The 23,937-nt window shown below is 35.3% G+C and overlaps 1 protein-coding gene across 2 annotated transcripts in view; it reads right to left on the reverse strand.

The window, feature by feature from the left end:
• Positions 1–23,937, reverse strand: part of ARAP2 (ArfGAP with RhoGAP domain, ankyrin repeat and PH domain 2) — a 168,352-nt gene that overhangs the window by 106,112 nt on the left and 38,303 nt on the right. For both annotated transcript variants that reach the window (XM_076336072.1, XM_076336071.1), the window contains 6 exons: positions 22,520–23,579; positions 14,923–14,993; positions 13,912–13,991; positions 8,987–9,072; positions 7,813–8,169; positions 4,360–4,429 (listed from right to left, as the gene is read on the reverse strand). In XM_076336072.1, coding sequence (XP_076192187.1) covers positions 4,360–4,429; positions 7,813–8,169; positions 8,987–9,072; positions 13,912–13,991; positions 14,923–14,993; positions 22,520–23,427 — 1,572 coding nt within the window. In that variant the 5' untranslated portion in view covers positions 23,428–23,579. The remainder of the gene's footprint in view (positions 1–4,359; positions 4,430–7,812; positions 8,170–8,986; positions 9,073–13,911; positions 13,992–14,922; positions 14,994–22,519; positions 23,580–23,937) is intronic.

The following is a 23,937-nucleotide window of genomic DNA, read 5'->3' on the forward strand; positions in this document are numbered from 1 at the left end:
AAAGCAAGATAGGAGAAAGGAATTGCTACAAGTACTTTCTTCGAGTGGTTCATCTCTTAACCTAATTAACCTAAGTATTCCTGGGGGTGGGGGGTGTGGGGGAAGGTGGGGCAGGGAACAGGGAGGAAAGCTCGAGCAGACGTGTAACACTTTGGAAATACGTCTGCACAATTCCTAGATTCCAGAGTTAACGCTGCTGTTCCTGTCCCCCCTGTGCTTTGATCAATTGGTTTTCTGACTAAGACAATTCAGATATACTGCTAAGATTTATGACCTAGATGCAGTAAGAGTCCAAGAGTCAGCTCTCCATAAAGATTTTGTACTGCAATAACTTTCCTCCCAAAGTATAAATTATTATAATAGACTTTATACAAGGACTTAAGGAACCACTGTGAATGCTAAGCATGAAGAATACACAGGATCATTTTTTTGTTTACTGAGTTTAATATACTACTGATTTTCACCATATTCACACTCTTATGTTGCTTCACTTCTAGGTACTAATATACATCAGTGAATGAAGTTTAGCAAATAAGTAAATAGAAAATCGAAATACAGCTGAAGTGAACATGTTACTATAATTACACGCAAGAGCTACTCTGTCTCTCAGAACGTTCTTAGTATTGCACATCTATTTTCATTATAGCTATATTTGTTAGAAGAGAGATTTTAACTTATATGTTAATAAGGTTGGATATTATGTTAACTACTGATCCTTCACAATGGCAAAGCAAACTTATTACATACGCTATTTCTAAAGGTGTTCAGATATAATTATATTACGGTGTTTGCAGGCATCTACTGGCTGTATTTGGTACTGTAAGAGAATAATTCAGACTGCTGGAAGTCACAGCTATTTTATTTTACTTAAAAAAAAAAGTCAGTTTCCTTTTAAGCTGAGCACAGTTTTGGTTTTACTGTTTAAACAATCCTTTTTAAAAGCTTTGCTCTCGAAGGCATACATATTTTCAAATATAGTTTAAACCATAATAATTTTTCCATCTCATTTCTGCAGCAGCTTCTCTTTCACTTGCAAGAAATAATGCCTACTGTTAAAAAGCTCTTGTTGATTACGATACAATTTCTCTCTTTGAAATACTCCAGACTAGAAAATAGGGAGATTATTTAAAAATATAGAAAACAAAAACAAATAAACGCAGCCAAGAACCTCACAGATATGTCTTCTGTTACTGAGAGGTGTACACTAGTTTTAGGGCTGCTAGAAAGTTCTCCGACAGAACAATTTTCTAGTGGGGAAAGAAAAATGTTTTTTTGATATCAACTGCTTTGATGAAAACTTTTGTTTTCAAATACAGCCCAATGGAGTCCTCCTTGACAGTTGTGTTTCAGAGCTGGGCTAAAAGATCCTGGAAAACATTGTTTTGCACTGCTTTGGCTTTCCTTCCACAACGGATTAAATATGACGTCTTTCAAGAATGACAATGATTCACCTGTTTTGCAGTGAATTTCGTTATTTGTTATGCTCACATGCAACATAACACAACAAAATATTGATGTTCTCCACATAAAAAAGCAAGACTTTTTCCTAAATCACTAATATATTTGTCAGGGACCCTAAGATGTTTTTAAATAAAAACTTTCAATATAACCAGCAGTTTTTGCCTTACTATAAAGTGCATGTTAGAGCACCTGCACCAAAGCAACCTCTTTGGTTCTCCTGCCACAAGTAGGAAGACATTTGGAAAAAACAAACAAACAAAAAACCCACCAAAAAAACCCAAAAAAACTATGTGTATTGGATAGCTGAAAAGAATTCTCAAATTCTACCTTCCTCTCTTCAGTTTGCTCTCACTTCAGTTAACCACATTCTGTTAAGACAAAACCACACGGGATGTTGCTATGACCACAGCAACTTGCTCAGGACCATGAACGTAGAAGAAATGAGCAGCATCACATGTTCAAACAAAAAACATTCCTAGGTCAGATGCTGTTTGTAGAAAACTAAATATTTTTTCATATATGCAGACATAGAGGAAAGAAGAGATCTCTATCGATTAGAAGTTGACACACAACTAGAACAAGGTTAAAGAGATACTTAGAAAATTAAGGTTTAAATCATTCAGAGAAGCGTTTAGATGGGCTAAGTACACATTTTCAGGAATACTACCCTCTGTGTCTTCCCTCCCCATCCTCCACTTGTTTCACGCTTCATTAGCCACGTAGCACATTTCCCCTTCTTGAGAACCTCACTCCTCTCAAGCTCCTAATTTGAATGACAAATAGAGCTTTTTAATATTGGTAGTGTTTCTGGGTAAAATAACCAGTTTCATTCCACATTCATTCTCCGCTTGTAATAATCAGAAAAATACCCGAGTATGGATTGCTTTCCTTTTGAGAACTACTTTTAATTGATATGTGAAACCAAAAGTATAACAATTGCTTTATAACATGTTTGTCTGTGTAGGAACGTCCTTGGACAAACACACATTAGAATAGACGGATCTTCCCATTAAGATCTAAAGTTAGAACAACAACTTCCCCATTTAAATCTATATATATAGCTAGCCATGTAGCTAGGAGGAGGCACTCGCTGCCTTGCAATGAACTCTGTAACTATCCCTGTCTTTTACCAGAACCAGCTCCTGAGCTGCATGCAGGTCTTGATGGGTCTGCAAATAGTTGCTTACAATATCAAGGTAACAACACACAAGCAACAGCAGGAACATGCTGGTATCCAACTAGCAGGCTATATGAATACTCCGGGTGTGGGAGTAGTAGCAGAGACCAATGTACCAGAAATTCACGTTCCCTAGTGACACCACTGCTCACCCAACACAATCCCACCGTGCACTGAGAACTACTGGTAGACAACTATGTTTTCCTCCTATCTGCGAGCTAGTCCAAGAGTCTCACCAAATCCTCAGTTCCCAGAATTTGCTTCAGGCCTCGCAGTTCTCAGACATACAAAGTTCTTAGTATATGTGACTCATCAAGTTAAGAAGTCAGACACCCAGATTTGGTCAAATTGTATACAAACACTGACCAACCAGCATCTCTTTCAATCCCAGGAGTGAGGTTTTTTACTCAGATTCCAGGAAAAGGGAGACAAAGAGGCTTCAGACCAAGCCTTTTGCAAGCTCCTGATAGTTTAACCTATCACAGAGACCTTTTAAATAGAGGATGCAGAGTTGGTAGCTTTCTATGCATCGTGTGACATACTAAATATTCCCCTAAGCAGAAGGGAAGATTTCTGGAATCTCCTATGACAGACAAATGTATAACAAGTACTATTCTAGAGTAATTGACCTCCAAGTAACCTTTTCAGTGACCTTCCAAAAAAAAAAAAAAAAACCAAACCACACACAAAAACCAAACCAAAACAAAAAAACACTAAAAAAAATCCCCCGTGCAGATACAAGATTTAAAATTCTGTATTAGTGTTTCTTTCCCTAATTATGCTACAGACAGTGTTAAGCAAATCCCAGTGCTGTATTTTTCAAGTCTTTCTTAATGACTAACCCTGCTTCTCTGCTCTGAAGCCCTGGGATGAATACCACAAAGGGGTAACATTTTTTGTCACTGCAATCCAAATGTTATTTTATTGTTCCCTTCATCTACACAATCATGTCTTCTACTGTGAGTGAAGCAAAGTAAAAAAGTCAAATAAGTCTTTTGTAAATCTCAATTTCACAGAGGGAATACACATTTTGTTGAAAACCATAATTTACAAATCCATTTTTGTAGCACGTATCAGAAGTGAACTACTTTAATCAAAGCAACTCATGAGTCTGCAAATGTTTAAGTAAGATTCAATCCTTAGGTACAGAAACAAAGAACAACCACTGACATCGCAGTATTATGCTGATTTTAAAGAGACCTATTCAAACATAGTCTAGTCCAATGATATGTGATTATTCCTAGAAGACAAGAAGGAAAGAGACATTTTTAATTAAAAAGAAAGCAAGTGTATGGGATTTTTGGTTTTTAAAAGGTCTTCCAGGCCACACTTCATTTCTCTCTCAAAATCTCCAGCACGCTGGGTTCCATGACAAGACATACCACCATCAAAATAACATTGGATCTCTTAAATGTGTTTTGCATGATCCTGTTCTGTTTTGCAGAATGCAGCAGTGTCACTCCTCCAATAAAGTAAGAATTTCTGATGATATCTACCTGAAAAGGTCAGGAATACCAGCCCTTCTAGAAAACAAGAGGATGAACAATACATTAAGATCTCAAGGACACCTTAAAATATTTAATGCCTCATCCTAGTACTCTGCAATTGAAAATGAATTTAAGATGAATATTAATTTGTAATTATTTCTGAATTGCTTCATGGTAATGTGTGTATTACACAGATGTATTTTGTCCCATACATGACCAAAAAATATCACTTACCTTTTCATTATTGTAGTAAGAAATGCTGTCTCCATCGAACTTAACCCAGCGCTTCTGAAACATACGTTTTCTGTGAATCAAAAATAATACACTTAAAATCATAAACACAAGTAACACTGGCTTTTAAGAATGTCTCAAGCACAAATTATAGAACGGCTAAATCATGTTTAGCTTCCTGTCTTTGGGCCTAAACATTTTGAAAATTAAAATAAATCTTAGCCCTACCATATCTTTTCAAAAGGAGAATGCTATTCAAATATAATAAAAATATCTGCAAACAAGAAGAGCAGTATTACTGGACTTCTTTTATAAATCAGCGTCTTCATGGTTTTAATCAATTCGGTTTCCTTTCTCTCTATTTCCTGCCCACGTGCTCTATATCACACCTGAAGCGACAGAGGAAAAAGAACTTTCAGAACTTTCAATTTTGCTTGAAACTAACAAGGATGAGAACTGGCTATTTTTACTGGGGGCAAAGGAATATTCTGAACACAGAGCATACCTTTAAGTGTTACAAGCTCTGTAAGATACTTTCTAAAAAGGGAGAGCTGAGAACCTAAAATGACCATCTCATTGCCATGTTTATGAGAAGGACATCTCTGTTTACAGAGCTCTTCAGTCATCAGCATCTCCTGAATACTCTCTTCCCTGGCCAATGAATAAATAGCGATCACTCAAGTACAGCATAAAATTTAATTTTCAATCTGCGTTATCAACTGGACATAATTAATGAGAAGCCCATTTGATTATTTCAGTTTGCTGTTAACTCATGCTCTATAAGGACCTCCTAAAAAATTATTTTTACGTGAACCTGAAGTAGTCCGTTATGCTCATTAAAAATGTTGACAGCCTATTAGTTATCATCTATAAAAGTTTCAATTCTAAAATCTATTAAACAAGTTAATTAAGCAAGAACAAGACCCCACTCTAACATCTCTTTTCCCAACGTTATTTCCTTTCTTGCTAAATGAGTGCTCTGCTTTAGGATTAGTAGACTGTGATAGTTTATCAAAACTTTAATCAAATAGCAGCTCTGGCTTAATTAATTTGTATTATATGACTACAATAAATCATCGTTTTTCATAACCTGGAAAGGCCAATGTAAAATCTATTTTCCATTAAAATGTCAATAAACTTCAAGATGATGCAGGGAAGAAAAAGTGAACCTAAGTACCACATACACTGTGAGTAAACTGAATGGCTTCACAATTTATAGTGAGTTAACTACAAACAGAAGCTGTACTTTAAATGCATGATTTGTAGCAATTTAAGAAAACAGTATATATTCATTCCCCTAAGGAGACACAAAGTGCCAGGTGTAAATGGGAGCTCTATAACAAGAAGAAAAGGGGGCGGGGGAGGAACAGAAAGAAACATTCTGTTGGCGGGGACTGAAAATATGACAGTGCTTTAAGGGATGAAAAACATCATTGGGCTTTTTTGCTTTGGTTGGTTTCTTTAAGTCTTCTGATATTTGAGAAATGGTATTGTAAGAAAGAGAACCAAAAAAATGTAGCATTCATTAAACCATGCTTAAGAAAAAGTCCTTGAAATTCAGCCAAGGAATATCACTGGCTCAAAACTAACGACCCTGCAACTGTTCTACTCAATCCTAACCAGTACTAATTTTGTGCTTAACTCATTATCTTTTTCAAATAATATATTCTCACACAGTACTTTATCTAAAGCCTTCACACTTTGTTCGCAACTCTATTCCTTCAAATAGCACAAGATGAGTCAACTGGAATCAAGAACTGTACTTTTTATCAGTCTATTAGCTAACTGCCAGAAGTGTTGGTTTTAAAAAAAAAAAAAAAAATCCTGTAAGTGAAATAAAACATAAGTTAAAGCTAACTGCATCTTTCTGAGAAGTCAATACACTAACAATTCTGAAAAAGAGATGTGCAAATGCGTATTACACTGGGAAAAAGTCTTTTGACTCTATGTATAATTATTCTTTGATTCTTTAACAGAAGTAAACAATGACAATCCATAAATGTGAATGAAACTTTTGAAACAATTTAAAAAAAAAAAAAAAAAACTTGAGCAGATTGAAGTTCCGTAATGGTAAAATAGGCTTATTAAACCAGGTTTACTCCTTCTTGTTATTCAGCTTGAACAATGTATCACTGTATCAACACAAATAAAGCCAAAATCAAAGAAATTAAAGCTTGCTAAATCGGAACTCTTTAAAAAGGAACAACAACAAAAAAAATGGAAATTGCTATACAATAGAGCTCCTTCCAGTGGGCTCAAACCAGATTGTGTTTTCAACCAATCTAATTCAACAACTTTGTCACTAAACTGAAAAAAAAATTAATTGCTGTACTAGTCAATGAGTAGTGATGATTATTATAGCCACAAATAATGAAAGAAAAGGCCAAACAGTTTAATATCACCTTTCAGTGTAGTTAAACGTACAGTCCTAAGAACAAAGAATGCAGAACTACTAAGGCTTGAGTAGAAGTACAGTAAAATAGATGTATTGCAGCACTAACAAGGACAACAGCTTTACTTTCTAGACGCTAAATACTAGTGAAGATCAGAAATAGACTTAAAAAGAAAAATTGTGCCACTTTCAATACAAAAAAGAATTCAGAAGAAAGTCATAAGAACAACTGGAGAACTGGAAACTACAATTTAAAATGAAGAATAGTCTAATCAGTTTATTAAGGAGGAGGTTAGAAGAATTTCATCAGAGTTTGCAAGTATTTATGAAGGCAAGATCTGATAATACTCTTCAGTGTAAAACAATCTAAGAAGAGCTGGAATTTAAAGTAGGTTAAAATAAAACAATTAAAAAATACTTTAAAAAATTACAGAAATTAAACATGAGATTTTTTTATTTTTTTTACCTACAAATGTGGCAAAGAGTCTATTCTCTTTCTATTGTGTTCCTCTCTCCTCTTCATTATTTGAAATCTTAAAGCAAGACTTGGGCTCAGATTCCTCCCACCAAACTTTAGGCACATCAATAAACTAAACTGGGAGACAATTTACCCTAGATGCATTTCTAAACTCAAAGCTCAACTTACACGCACAATTCTGAAACCAACAGGATCTCCAGTCACAGTAGTTATTAATTTATACATGCATGGCCAGATTGGTAAAGTAGTATTTCAGAATCACTCTGTGGCCCACAAAAAATCAGCAAAAATGTACAGATTGGAAATATTGCTACAAATTAATTCTGTATTTTTCTGCTACAGTTCATGAGTGGTGAAAAACATTTTTAATAAAAATATTTTTCCTGAGTGTACCTCCTAAATAAACTTTAGAATAGGTAACATCATTAAAAACTAAGAATTCAGAAGAGCCCTATGCTCTTGCAACAAAAAGAGTTCCCTTTCCTTTCCCACCACAAATAGTAAGCAGTGACCAAATACAAACTTAACATCTCTCATGCAAACATACATCTTCACAATTATACAGTAATCACTGCAAATACCATACCCTTGAGGGGATAATTTTTCCAGCCATCCTGCTTTAACCTTCTTTACTGATGGTCCATAAAAACAAGCATACGGTGTTATTGAATCATTTCCAGTCGAAGTTTGGTCTCCATCAGATTGCCACAAATGCATTTGTTCACTGACCAAGCGATCTGATTCTCCACTTTGTATCTTACTACAAGATACTGAGTGTGTCTTGTCTTTATTTTTCTTCTTCTTTAAAGGCAAAGAACGTTGTTCCACAATAGAATACACAGATTCACTTTCAGATTCTTCTGGCGCTACTGATCTGTTTTCCTGAGACAGGGATTCATTTTTTGCAAATTCCTTTGTCTTCTCTTCCTGATTACTAAAGGAACTAGAAAGAAAAAGTGCATTTTACTCTTAATGTACTGCTACAATGCACAAATACATAAAATTATTAATTAGAACAAACATTGGTAAGACATTATAAATATGTTTAAAACTTGTTTAACCATTGCAATAACCACAGGCATGCTAAACACAATGTATGTTATAACTATGACCATAACGAATTCTACTTTCTCCATTCAACAGGACTCGTATGTAGCAAGGTAACACTTGCTGGTTCCTTTAGAAGCCTGAACAGAATTTAAAATTAATTCTCCTTCCTCAGAAAACTAGCTTCATTCATTTTAATACTTTGGAGGACTTGCAGCATCACCTCTCTCTTTCCTCTCCCACCTCAATAGAAGCCAAGTACAGACTGGAGACTTAAGGAGCACATTAGCTCCCATTTCGTCAAACCCCTGGCCACTGCCTCATGACAGGAGTACAGAATGGGTTTTAGTTTTGTGTTTGTTTAGGTTTTTTGTTTTGTTTTTTCTAATGAGGAGGTAGAATATGAGAGTACTCAGACATGGTTACCTAGGAGACATACAAGAATAAACTTGTGTCTTCCTTGTTCTGACTGAGGAAAAGAGGGACATCTTCCAAATCCACAAAAGATTCTGAAACCTGGGTTAGACAGTCTTAGGACAGCCACAGAGCCAAACTTTGCCTCTGATAGCATGGGGTAACGGTTCAAATAGGAGAAAAAAAATAAATAAATACAGTCATAGTTGTGCCTTCAGAAGTAAAGATCTACTTGTGATATCAGTAAATAACTCTTCCCTCTTTACATTTTGAATTTCTCTGTAACTCTTATTTAGTACCATAGATTCTTGTACGAAGAATACTCTTCATTCATTCCTAGATCTGATTTATTTTCACAAGCCAGGAATTCATTTCCATGAAGTTCCTAGAAAAGAAATATATCATAACCAACATTTGTACTGAAGTAGTAAGTGATGTTTAAATTACTGTAGACATAAATCACACACAAACAACAGCCTAACTAGCAAAAGTATTCTTTGCCACATTTTCAAGTAATAGGCATTTGAAAGATCATGTTTTTAAAAGTATTTTAAGAAATGTTACTTTCATATTTCCATTTTAAATAATACTCAGATAAAACATCAGCATAGTCCAAAATACCTGATACAAACAAATTAGATAAATTTAGTGCATAGAAATAGCAGTGCTCTGCTTTTTCTTGAAGCACAACCCAGTATTATTTTTACCCTGAAATTTTCTAAGCTCAAGAGCCACATGTTGCATGCATGTTAAGTATACCACTTATGACTTGCCACTGCTAGCCTATCTTTCATACCAATACTTTTCTGAATTAAATGTACAGCTTTCACAGTACATTAAAGATAAAATAATGATAAATTCAAATTCCTACAGTGAGACTGAACTCAGCCATATCGAATATATCTCACATTTTCTTGCCAAGCTCTTCTTCCTAAAAAGGCACATTTATTAATGTTTTTTTAAAAATCTTTACCACAAACTGCTTGCAGCGTACAAAATGTCAAGGTTAACACTGTTCAAGAACATTACATTTCACACTTCCTAAACTTGGCCTGACGATCATATTGCATTACTAAGCTTCCCAATACTCATCTTTCTTCCTTTAAAAAAACCAAACTAAAATGAACATCTTTGTGCTTTCCGATGGAAGTATTTTAATTTACTCATTTAAGCTTTGATGTGTATGCCACGAAGCTGAAGGGTAGCAGAAGAAAGTGGGTAAGCTTTCACAACGGTTGCCATTTGTTTCCTGAGCAGCGGTACCTCAACTTGTACTTGAGGGCTGTACCTTGGCAACATGAAAAGGCAAGCTTAAAAAAGCACATAGCCAAAAGCTGAGTGAGTGTACACTGCAGCAAAAATTGTGGAAATCACAGGCGGCTGCTGTGATAAGCCTGGGTGAACAGTCTGCCTTCCTCTGCCAGCCAGATCCATTATTAAAAAAAAAAAGGCAAAAACCAACAACCACCACCACCCACACACCACACTATTAACTATGTTGTAGCACCAAGGATTAGACCAAAAAAATTCAAAAACAAAACACCCATACACCTTGCAAACAAACTAAACAGAAAACTCAAAAGCAACCTGTCCACTGCTTATCAAATGCTTGGATTGAGTGGAATCTCATGAAAGGAGGGGAAATGGCTGTGTCCCACTTCTACATAATAGTCAAGAGGCTAACATCATCATTGCCCAGCAACCATCTTCAGAGTAAAAATGGTCAGCATCTTTTGTCTTCGTTTGCTTATCAGGATGCATCTGCAAACCATACCCACTGAATCTATGTGGTAGTACCTCTTCCTCCCTCTCATGAACCATTACGATAACAGTTTTATGTCCTGCTTGTGCCCACTTTGCAATCTTCAGCACTTGGGCAAGTGAATTCAGGGAGCCTAAGAACTTCCAAGCAATAATCAAGAATTGCATTTCTATTGCTAGTAGATTTTAAAATGTAGGAGTCCACAAATGAAGACAGGTTGTGGGGACAGGGAGTTCTATTTGCTCACAAATACACATTTCACCGAAATTAAATCTCAAGCATTTCCAATGTGTTGTTTACAGAATTTCTCTGCGAGATGCTCAGACTCAAGACGAGACAAAACTCCCATCTCCCACCTCCTGCAAATCTCTAAGGTATTATACAAAGGTAGTGTAGCTGCAGCATTTTCTCCTGCAGACACCTTTATAGAGAGAAGTATTTCTTAAAAGATAAGTGTATATATATTAGACAGAAACTGTCTCTAAATATGTACTGTTCTTATGCATAGGAAGAACCTAACCTTAAGGAAGAAATATGGCTTCTGGATCCCAGACAGATGGAACTGCCTACTTGCAGCCCTGTATAAAAATCCTCTACTTCCAGTTTCCGATCAGGAAGTAATACAGAAGCTTTTTTTTTTTTAGGGGTTTGTTTGGTTTTTTTAGTTTTTTCTAACAGGTAGTCTTGCTGATCACAACAGCAAGTCAGGAAACCTGAATGCTAAAACATGGACGGCATTAAAAGTATCAGAACTGAGGCTACATTAAACAAAGACTCAATGCCATTCAGGACAGGCATCTTCCTTAAGAGATACTGCCTTAGTCTCCTATTAAAGCTAATGTCACACAGTTCTCCCCGGGCTGATTCTTGAATCATAGTATGGCAATACAATTTTATAACAGGTCCATAAAGAGAAGTTCCTCCTTTTAAAATATTAAGGGTTCTTACTTTAAAGTGGTAAGGTTTGCAATCTGGCCAGCATTCCACACTATCACAATGCTTAGGAGCTCACATAGTTTACTGAACTCAACATACATGTTTAATTTAGACTGACAATCTACAGCAAGAAATAAAGCCAAGATTTCACTCAAGGCCTGAACTCATTAAAATGCAGTTTTTCTGTGAAGGAACTCTAATATACTTGACTATTCAGTTGGACACAACAATAAATCAGCTCTAAAACATTTAGATTTTTGTGTTATTTTTAAAGCACTATAAAAGTTCCTTCTTCAGGTTGCCCTTTAGAGGTTTCTGCTTCTAGCTGTCTTTCTTCCTGACCTAAGTCAAAGGCGTATTTTCTTTATAACCTTAATTCCCTGTTCTCTCATGCTCACTTACCTCCAGTCTGTAGTGACTCATTACCTGTTTCTACAGACATTCCCTTTATAAAAGCCTATAGAAGCCTTTTCTTCTTTATACCAATGAAACAGGCTTATAAGCCCTTAGAACAAACTTCAGTCAGTCCATATAACAATTTGCTACATTTTCTTGTATATAAACAAACTGTATTCTCATGTGAGGTTATCTTTTAAAATGAAGCAGCAGTTATAAGCCTTAAAATCTCAGATAACACTGTAAAGTAGCTAAACTTTATTTGTTCCTAGGATACTTCATACCCACTGAAAAAAATCTGTAAGTGAAATGGATCTTAGGACCTTTGTTTTATGGTTCTTCTTTATGACCTTTGCCTGCAATTAAAATTTTAATGGAACCAAAATTAACTATGAAGTTTCCAACAGGCATGTGATAAATATACCTCAAAAAATTATTCACTTACGTGAAAGTGATAACTAAAATCCAAATCTTCAGATCAGGGAAAGCATGTTATAATATACTGCATTAATCGTGACTCTACAACCAGCAGAAATAGCAACTATATTTCAAGTAGTTAATCCAGTTTAACAGCATGGTATTTTTGTATTTGATGCCTTTGTAAGATAACAAAGATAGCTGACAACCTTCCTGGGTATGCTTTTTTACAACCAACCATTTCAATGAAATATACAGAAGAATGCTAAGAAGTAACAAGAAGGCTAGGAAACTTTTTCTAGAAAACTTGCTTATGCTATTGAACTAATTACAAAGAAGTTAAACTTTGAATTTTTACAGACATTGGCATAGACAACAATAATTGGCACAGACAAGACATTGTACACAAGGAAAGAAAACGAAAGCTCAAAAGTCACTTTTGTGTGCAGATAACAAGAAGGAGAAACAAGACATGAATTTATGCATACCTCCTTAAAAAGTCAACAAAAGAAGAGCACAACATATTTCCAAAGAAAAGAAAGTACACACCAAAAACAGAGATAATTTTCATACTTCTAAAACCACTCCCATTAGAAGATGAAATTTGAACCATTTATTTTCACTGACCAATTCTTAACAAATTAAAACTGGGGAAAAAAAATCCTAGGCATCCGTTTTAGTAGCTTTGATTTTAGTCAGTAGTTTACAATAGTTTAAAAAGTGAAACATTAGTGTGAAGACCAGGACAGGACAGAAACTAAGAATAATTTGCTGTTTTCTCTAACTCAGAGAAACTGCTTGAGATCAGCTGGGACAAGCATAAGCAATCACAGAATCAACAATTCCTGGTCTGCATCCTGCTAAGACCCAGCAGGAGCTGGGATTCGCGGCATTTGGTGGATGCCTCACTAAGCTAGTTTACCTCCCAGATCTGCACGATTCAGAAGTCTGTCCACATGCCATCTATGGCATTCACACCATCAATTACTGACCCCAATAAAAATGTTCACTTCAGAGAATCCTACAACAAAAGTGACTTTCCGGGTATACGGCAAGTTTAGGGGATGCATGAAAAATACCCCAAGTCCTGAGAAGTTTCATATACAGGAGTTAAAAAAGGGTATGGCCAAAAGTGACCATTAGCTCATCTAAGCTAACATGTAAACTGCTTTCATAGGATATACCCAAGCCTGTGTAGACATGCCCAGTCTCGATCTGCAATTATCAGAAGAGAGAAAAGCCACTTTTACCTTTACTAGCCAATTCTAATGGTTATCCACCACTTAGCCTCACTTAGGCACAAAGTATTACAATATACCACTGTACCTAAGAAGGTAAAAGGAAGGCATCAAGGTAGTCTGCAACTGCCTGTAACTGACTGTTTTGCATGTGATACGGCAGCTCTGGGCATAAAAAAAAAAGAAAAAAAAAAGTCAGTTATCTGTCCTATGTTGTTTAAAAAACAAAACCAAGAAAAACAACCAACCAACACTACAGCTTCCTATTACTACTGAACAAAGTGTATCTCCAGATTAAGAAAAGTCACTAGTCCATAAATATTTACACTACAAAACTTTTCCATGTACCTAAAAAGACAGAAAAGGTATTGGGAACTGAAAAAGCAGAGGAAAATAGAATTAAGGCCAATATAAAATACATAACATGAAGCTTAAAGTGAAGATAGACCATTTATATCCAGACTTCTCAACTTACTTTATCATCTTTAGGGTTGCCACAAATAAAGGTTTCCCCATATGGAGAGATGATGGGTGGCTTTTCTTCTGTGAAAGTTTCTTAAAGCAAAAAAATAAATAAATTCAGAGTCATACAGTGCAATACTCTACTAAAGTACTAATAAAATCAACAAGGGACACAGATTTTTCTGCTTGTAATTTCTCTGTCCTTCTCAGAAAAAATTTTGAAGAACAAGAAACAATTTCCCATTTCTAACTCAACTCCAGACACTTTTTTCCGTCTCAGACACTACCTAGTCAGACACTATTTACTATATAATTTGGACCTAACTTGCATACAGGCATTTTCGTCTTTCCTACCCTGCATCAAGTTAAAAAAAAAACCACCTTTTTGTTGCATACTCTTAGGAGCAATAGCTCCAAAGTGTCCTTTATTCTGACTTAAAAAAACAAAACAAAACCCCACACAAAAACTCATTTGTGCACAATCTTCATTTTGTGACCAAGTATTTGCTTGAAATTAATATGCATGACTTCAAACAAGACATACCTCTAGAGTATAAAAGAACTTCTGTTTACTACTGACTGCACAAGACTTCTAAACTCTTCCAGTATTTAATACAATTAATTTCCTGTTATTTCCTGAAGCTATGAGCAGTAACTAACAAATTAAGCTGCATTAGTCAGGAATACGCTCCTTATATCTTTCAAGAAAAAGCTAACTCTGCTTAAAAAATCTGGATCTAATCTTAGAAACTCAAACTACTGTAGTCTAAAAAAGTATATTAAAATAAATTAGGTTTAAAGACTGGATTTTCTAATTTTCATTTTATTAGCTCATAAACAAAAACTAAGTAAGAATGCAGAAGTGGTTAAATGCTCTGTTATTACACACATCACTTTTTCCAGACCTTCCAGATGCCCAATATTTCTTAAAATAAGCAAGTCTATACTCATTTTAGACAACTTCTGGTCTGAGGTTTCTTTTTCTTCAATATTCAAGATGTAAATATCAGTGTGCTTAACTCACTGTTTTGTGAAATTTGCCTCCCAGTGCAAGCGATATTTACAAGATCCACATTTCTTCTTTTCTGAAGGGAACTTGAACAAAACAAAGCACAACATGAAAACATTAAGTGAAATTTCCCAGAAATGGAACAAAAATATCTTATGCAGTTAAACTATTAAAATTATATACAAATATAGAAATAGTCAATTTTAAGTCTTGGGAAAACTTCTGATTTAATTTAAAAGTCACCCAACTGTGTTTTCCTCCCTTTATGACACTGAATACTTCTCTGACCCTAGCACACACCTTGAGTTTGGTTTTGTTTGTTTTGAACTGACCATGTGATACATTTAGATTTCTGGGAAGCATGGAGATCTCTCGCTCTTCACCCTCCCTTCTCCTTCCTGCTGATTACCAATGACTATATTTAAAGAAGGATATACTATGAAAGTCTAATTTAACATTAAGCTCAAAGGGAGCCTGGGCATGGAAATCCAGACAAAACATGCTCTCAACCACTGAAAAAAATCGCTGTAAAGTTTTGATTTCCTAAGATGAATTTTTTCTCAGCAAGTTTTCAATCTGAGACATAAACGACATTGCATTGCAACTGCCTGTGACTACCACTGCACATTTTGTAGATAGGTAAGAATGTATCCCCATACACAACAGAAAAATTATTTTATTATTGATGTTGTGCTGGCCACTAAGTATTTCAGCAATTTCATGTATAGTGGCACTCATCACGCTGCTAAAGATCACATTTTTTAAATTATTATTATTATTATTATTATTGAGATTTCAGGCTGAGACAGCAGCTTTAGAATAACAACACAGGAACAAATATGCCTGCATTAGCACCTTTCTAACCCATCTTCACTACTCTAGCAACCTGTATTAGAGCTGTTTTCAGCCAAGCTCTGGTTTCCACTGTTAACATGAATAATTAGTAATTTTTCCTCTTAATTTCATTTTCTCTGCTTGAAATAACAGTGATACAGATCCTCGTGCATCCTTACAGAATATTCATTGACTGATAAATGCCATACAAGATCCTTGAAGTTTTTCTAACAGTTTGCAGGTCCTCCATCCTTCAAAGCCAAAGATAAGTATGTTTTACTAAAAATACCAATATTCCTAATTTTTGTTTCCCCACTTGACATATTGAGAAATTTTATTCTTTTAAGATTAGCTATATTCAAAACTTTAGAAATACTGTCCCATGAAGTCCAAATTTAATTACTCCATATTACAGGCTGATTTTTCTCTGACAGAAGGCATACATTTATGAACTACTATTTCATATAATTTTTAATCCATCCTTAAATCTGCCCCAAACAAATTATTAGATTAAAATCAAGACAGAAGCCACGCCTTATAAAGTTACTTGACATTTCAAATGTTATCCAGGTTATATCAATTAAGTTCCTCAAAGGTATCTTCTAAAATCCTGGATTTAGAAAAAACAGGGTGAGTTTGGCCAGTGAAGGTGGATCATGGCCTAGCTCCCACACGTAACTGTTTACTCTCCTGAGTTACAATTACAAAAAAACCACAGCAAATATGTTAAAAGTCTCTGTTTCTTCATACATTTTACTAAAATTGATGTGCTTACATCTTTTGAAGCTACATTAGCAAACTAACTTCATGCATTTGTAGTAACGTAATTTTAAAGAACCTGGTATGCTTACAAAAAAAAAAACCAAAACAAACTTAACTTTTTCAACACAGAACAGATTCTTTTGTTGTTAGGTTGGGGGGTTTTAGGTCTATTAATAGCATTAAAATAAATTAGAGATACAGATAAGCAGCTTTGACTCAAAGAGCTTTTAAAATGATGGTTTTCTTCCTTATGTAAAACAGTGAGTCATTGGCTTAGTTTCAGGGTGGATGGATTTAAAAGTGGGTAATGGCAATAGCAACAAGTGAAGATAAATTCACCAGGAAATTAAAAATAACAAATCAGCTTACAAAGACCTGCAATTTTTTAATTCATGTATTTTTCAGGACTTGTGTATTCTTTTTTGATTATGTACCTACATGTATGTATGCACAGCAAGAAAACCTGCTAATAAGCAATCATAGTCTTTTTTTCCAGCAATCAAAAGTAAAACCTTTTTGTCATTTTTGGAAAATAAAGTTCTAACTTACATCAAGTAAAAACTATCTCAAGATATAAAATCAAACAAACACGTTTACTCTGAATATCTGCTTCAAAGATTATGTGTAACAAACAACAAACAGTACAAGCTATAAAATCACAGAATCATAGAACAGTTTGGGTTGGAAGGGACCTCTAAAGGTCATCTAGTCCAACCCCCCTGCCGTGCACAGGGACATCCTCAACTAGATCAGGTTGCTCAGAGCCCCGTCCAACCTGACCTTGAATATTTCCAGGGATGGGGCATCCACCACCTCCCTGGGCAAGCTGTGCCAGTGTTTCACCACCCTCAGCATAAAAAATTTCTTCTTCATATCTACCCCCCTTTAGTTTAAAGCCATTCCCCCTTGTCCTGTCACAACAGGCCCTGCTAAAAAGTTTGCCGCCATCTTGATAATTTGTCAATGCTCAATAGAATAGAATAGTTAGATAGTTATTGTACAAATTGAATACTTGGATTAAAAGACAGGAAAATACTGAAGACTTCTTTGGGGTCAAATAAGATTGAAAAAAAAAAATCTTGTATCTACACCAATCTATGACTTTCCTTAACCATTTCCAAAATTTAAGACCTCTTCAGATTAATGGTCTTCTTTATTTTGCTCTTTAAAGTAAGGTTAGTGCAAGCAGTCTGCCAGTCACAGTGTGCCAATTTTACAAAGATATAATAATAATTTCAATTAAATTATCACTTTGTTACCACTGTGGAGATTAAGACCCACTATTTTCACATATTAAGAGGTACCGGATGAGGCTCAGGCTGCATACTCTTCCCCACCGCCATTTCCTTATGCATAAACAGGATGAAAGGGTGTGATGAGGCAGCGAGTCGTCTTGCTAAAGGCTGAGAGACTGGAAAGGTAAGAGCGTAGCACTGGGCTGAGCTGTTTTATTCAATATACTCCTGTCGGTCAGTGTAAGCAGCCAGTGCTTCAAAGTCTTTACTGGCATTCATCTGCTGAGTGTTTTAAATGAATGAAGCTTTTGTTGTCAAACTCATTCAAGACATGTTTTCTTTTCTATCTACCTCAAGACCTAACCCTCCCGTAATGCAAACACGTCAAAAGTGCTCTAGCATGCTGTGTTAGAGCTTTGGGGTTCATAGACTGCTTGCAGAGGTAAATTAATGGTGATGCTTGACCATAGGAAAAGAGAGGGAATAGCTTCTCTCTCCTAAAAAATTTGCTTTCTGTGACAGAACACAGAGTAGAGAGACACAGCAGCATCAGCTTGGGCACCTCAGTAGGAATCTTGACTACTTACATGTTAAGAAATGGAGTCTAAAGAATATCAGTACCAAGGAAGAAGTTTCAACCATAGGATCTGCCAGTTGCAGAAAACGAATAGTGCCTGCTCAGGCCAAGCATCATTATCTATTTTATTTATTTATATTTTCCCCCAAATGCAGAATATTTTCCAGAATTACTTTTGGTCTATTTCTTTTTATTTCTTTTGATAAAGAATCAGAGCAATCCCACTACTGAACAATACAAGTAACAAAGTTGGGGGATATGAAAAAAATTAACAGTATATAGAGTTCATCAGCCTGAAATTTTATCTGTGTAGCATTCTGTATAACAAACAGGTTTACCACATTGTAAATCTGCTTAAGCTTTTTCTTTGAACAGATTGCTGCTCTGAATGATGCAACAGTAGCTATTTCAACTAAGAGTGACTGCTAAATGACATGATCCAAAGCATCCAAAGCCTCTAAAACTATCTCTATACTTATTATCCTTAATCTTGCACTAAAGGCACGTCAGTGGTTAGCTCCATCTGTTGCATTACTTTCACTACTTTGTCTTACAAAAGCCTCAATTTTTCACTTATGTCTGTATGGAAGAAGTCATAGACCAAAAGTATCAAGAGAGACCATGAAACTTCCAATCCACTGTGTTTAACCCTTCATTCTGTCTCACAACATGACTGGGAAACCATATTAAAAATTTAAGACTGCTCAGTGAAACGCAGAATGCAGGGTCTCAGAAAGGGTGATGACTTTGTCTAATAAAGATGTTTTGGATGCAGATTATTTCAATTTTAGAAGATGATTTGCAATCCTCTTAACAATTCCAGTGCTTTTAAACACCTTTAGAGTGATCTTTACTAGTTCTGTATCAACAGAGAGCTCATAATGTTATGGTAAGAAGGAAAAGTCTAGCTGACAAGAATCTAGCATAATTACACATCACTTCAATACTGATCAACCAAAAACACTACTAAAATCTGCACAATAACCCCACTATCAAGAACACTGTGTAATTGACACTTTTTTTTTTTTTAATTCTGCACCCCTCAGTACTACAGTGATGCCACATATACTTCAAAGAAGAAACAAAACCAAAATATTTCCAACTTCTAAAATGCTATGGTGTCTTACCAGCTGACAGCGTGTTTTGTTACAGGCAAGAGCCAGGAGCACAACTGACGCACAGGGAAGCAGATATAATTGCAAAAGAGGCAAGCATGTTATTAGTAATAAAAAGTGACATGGTCACAGCACTACTAAGGGGCACAAGGAGACCCACTGTATGAACTTTTTGTGCCAGAAGGCACATAGGAGATCATGAGAAAAGCATTTCCTTGCATAAAAATGTAATGACTAATATCCATGCACAACTAGAAGGAAATGTTGAGTTTCCCAGAAGATTTCAGCAGGATTTCTCTGCCTCTATGGAAAAGCCTTCATACAATGTAATAAGGATGAAACCAGCATCTATCAATAAAAGTCAGTTGAGAATGTTTGTCTATGCAATTCTGTAAGACAGACATGATCTTTCCTGAGGGTAAAGATGCTGCAAGCTGCCATTTTAAAATTCTGTATTAATTCTTTGCCTCTAAAAAAATACCCGGCAAGGTTATCAAGAATGTTTCTGTGAAGTTTAAGTTCTGGTTTGAAGTTCTGGTTTAGCCTTGATCTTCCTCAGACAGGAAGGTCCTGTCTCCTCATACTTGTCCTTCAGGATTTCCATATTGTTATAACTGGAGCATAAAGATGAAGAAAATAAGCTGGCGCTCACAAATCAAAATGGTGGGTAATGAAGTTAGTGACCCAGTCACATATCAATCACTAATAGACTGGGATTTGGAGGATTTACTTCAATGGTGGGAACATTACAAATACAGCATATTCTCTCTACTGGATGACTGTTTCTCAAAAGACATTAAGAGTACTCTTTTAGTAGCTAGTTATTATCATCTTTTAGGATGAGATTCCCATTTCAGCCCAGCAGGAATAGCTTTATTATATGAAGTAGGGATAATCGCTCTACAAAAGTTAACGTAAAGCTACTTCTCACTGAAAGATGGTTATACTTAAGTTTCAATAAGCACAATTTTTTGGTGATTTAGAAGGAACTGATGAAACAGTTTTTTAAGGCACACAAAAATCTCTTAATTGTTGCAAAGAATCTTTGCCTCTCCATCTGTTCAATCAAACAATTGCATTACAACATTTAATACTGACTTCTTCCAATAATCTAAAAGAAACTTATAAATGCTGGGAAAACTCCGCATTTAGGGCATGTATAAACTTGCTAATGATGTTTCTAACTGCTGAGATATGCAGATGAAAAAGACAAGATAAATACAAAACATTCTCAGACATGTCCCTCCCAGGCATAGCTAGTGGTTTAAAAAAAAAAAAGTTGACTAAAAAAAGTGCAACCTAATGATTTGGATATGGCTACACCGACAAAACTTTGCATATGCCTTTGCATGAATTTTTCTTCTCTAAGACACTTAACCAACATGATCAGTAAAAGCTTATAGTTAACAGAACCAAAATTATCACAAATTAATCTGTGGGGAGATATTCTTCGTTTACACAGCCTGTAATATTGTGATCAACTGCACATTCAGTGCCTATTATTTTTAACATTCAAACAATATTACTTTTATTAAGATAGGCCTAGAGTTAAGTTCTAACATCAGACCTTTTCCTCTACATTTTATCCCATTTTTGCAAGACAAGCTACAACAACTGATGCTTATTCAAGACAATAAGCGCTACTCACTAATTTGTGGATTCAAATTATGAACTCAACCATTTTGAAGGAAGAAAAATCCACACACACATCACATGAATATTTTGAAACAAATTCAAACTCTCCTATGCAATTTATCATAACAAACTTTATTGGACTCTATCCAATACTATCCTCACCAATGCTGCACAGAACTATCTGTACAAGGATAAACTCTGAACGCCCCCCACATCTATCCTTTTTTTTCTTTCCCTTTTTCCACTTTCTTTTTCCTGCTGGAATGCCTCAAAAATATTTTATATTACAGGCATCATTAAAAGCTAAGGTTTTGTTATCATGAGAACACCAGCAAAAGCCAACACCTAATATTACAAACTGGTTGCATTCATCCTCTGAGTTAACAGTTAAATGACAACCAGTTTAGAAATTAATCTAAGAGCCATCTTGAAGAAAGTCCTTGCTTTAGACCCGCAGTATAATGTAATTTCCTCCTCCACAAAGTATCCTATTCTAATTTAAAACAAAAAATTTACATATTTATATTTACATATAAATTTTACGTGCTTTAAGGCTGAGACTTAAGATTCTCATGTAATCATCTTGTTATGCCCATGCATGCAATCATATCGATACATCCTGCTTTCTTTACAGGGTGGCTACACCATATAATGCACAAAACAGACAAGAAGGATTTTCTAAATTTTGCCCGACTTTTTAGATAAAACTACATTAATATGTGTAGGTGTGTAAAACTTCCTAGATCTTTCTTTTGAGTTACATATATAAAAATAATAAACTTGTATTTTCCAAGAACAGTATCCCTTGAAAGGTACGACCTTAAAAGTTACCAAGACACAACCTGAAAACTTGTGTTTCACTATAACTGCTGTCTCATAAAAGTAGATTTTTATACCTAAGGGTGAATTTTTAGTCCTCTTGAAATCACCATTTTGTCACCATTTTCCTGTGATAGATCAGAATTTCGTCAGAAACACTGGAGCTAAGGTCTAATTAATATTATTAGCAATGTTTTGGTTTGGAATAGATTCAACAGCTTTTTCTGTTATTTTTCAATCTTGGTTTTGTAACATTTGTGTATTTCCATTCTACCCTATCTTAACAGCATACAGATTAAGTTTAAAAAATGCTTGATATAGTTGTTTTTAACAAGGGTTATATCTAAAGCAATAAAGATTCCTTTCTGTGAAAATAAGTAGACACAGAGATAATTGGGGAGGTTATAAGGAAACACTGTTCTAAAATTTCCCTTTATACTCTCATTTGCGCTTTTAACTTGCATTGAAGCTTAATCCTCCTTCAGTTAACCTGGCAACATTCATACCAGATCCAGTGTACTTACAACACATACTAAAAAAATTTAAAAAAAAATTACATAAAAAACCTGTGAGAAACCCCAAACCGTAATTTCTACAATGATAGCCATTATTCATTAAAAGGAAACAGCAGTTACCTTGACGAAGCTTGAACTTTACTTGATTCGGGAATTTCTGGTACAGGTCGATGCCTTAATATAAAAGACCGGCTTGCTCTTGGAAATACTTTCATGCAGTTTTGCGTATAAGAATCATATAAGTCATTGTCTATCATTTCTCCTTTAAACTTAAAGAATGGAGAATTTGGCTCACTATCAGATAAATCATCCTCATCTGCAAACATCAGATGTTTGTTTTCACTGTATTTTGTCTCACATGAATGAGCAAATGAAGAAGGAGGATCATGAAATGCCAAACAGCCAGTCAAGTGCTCATCAGCTTGGTATGCAGCAGCTTCTTCCAGTGATGTATCTGGCTGAGTATTCATCTTAATACTTCCACTTACATTGATAGCTTTTAGTATGCTGTCTGAATTCTGGTATAAACTAGAAAAATCCAAATTTGTAAAGCTATCATCATTTGCCTCCAGTAAGTTTTGCTCTGCAAGTTCAAACCTTTCTTTATCAAGGTAAGCTTTATTAAGAAGTTGTTCTGACAATGTTGCAGGCATCAAACTAGTCCCATCTACACTTGAATTGCTTATTGGAGACTCCTGATCCGAGGACGAATATTGCTTCTCTTCTAAACCTTTCAAGTCTTTGAGTTTTAGATTTTCACGGAAAAGAGAATTTCCTTGCATTTTTGAAAGAGTGGTGTCTAATTGCTTAAGAATCCTTCTCCGGTGCCCTGTAGGCAACACTCCCATTTGCTGAAGCACATTGTTATTTATTCCCAAGCAATCTGTCACAATGTTATAGCCATATTCTTTAAAGTTAGGAAGATACTGTCCCAAGTTAATGTTGACCAAGAATTCTTCAATATCTATGCCATTGCCTGTGGATGACATGATGGCAGCTTCATTCCGAGTATTGCCCCACACAGTCATGTAGAAATATAGTCAGGATGCATGCATATTCACTAGCAAGAGAGCTCTCTAAATTTGGTGTCATCCAGCCAATGGAGAATATCAGTTTCTTCAAGACACTTCAAGTTTCTTCAGTTCCAACTGATTTTTATTTTTTTTTAAAGACTGCAAACCTATGGAAAAGAAAAAGGGCATTAAAAAAAATTCCCACCTGAATTCACATTAATCTTGGATAAAATTCTGAAAGGCTGCCTGTCATTTGTACAGTAATATTTTTTAATTGCTTATATATGAAAATTTCAAGGAGGGTAAACAGCATAACCTCTCCATTCTTTTATCTTGGCCTGTATAAAGAGAACAGAGAAATCAAAGTCTTAACTCAGCACAAGTAATACAGTCTTAAAACATATAATGCTAGTAGTTAACGTTAAGATGAACAGTTAAGAGATGAACCACTTATGTACGCACACACTCTTATTATACAGTACTTGGATATAAGGGGGAGAAAAAGTGATCTAAGACCAGAACTGG

The sequence above is a fragment of the Aptenodytes patagonicus genome, chromosome 4 (assembly GCF_965638725.1).
Source record: "Aptenodytes patagonicus chromosome 4, bAptPat1.pri.cur, whole genome shotgun sequence".
Lineage (NCBI taxonomy): Eukaryota > Metazoa > Chordata > Aves > Sphenisciformes > Spheniscidae > Aptenodytes > Aptenodytes patagonicus.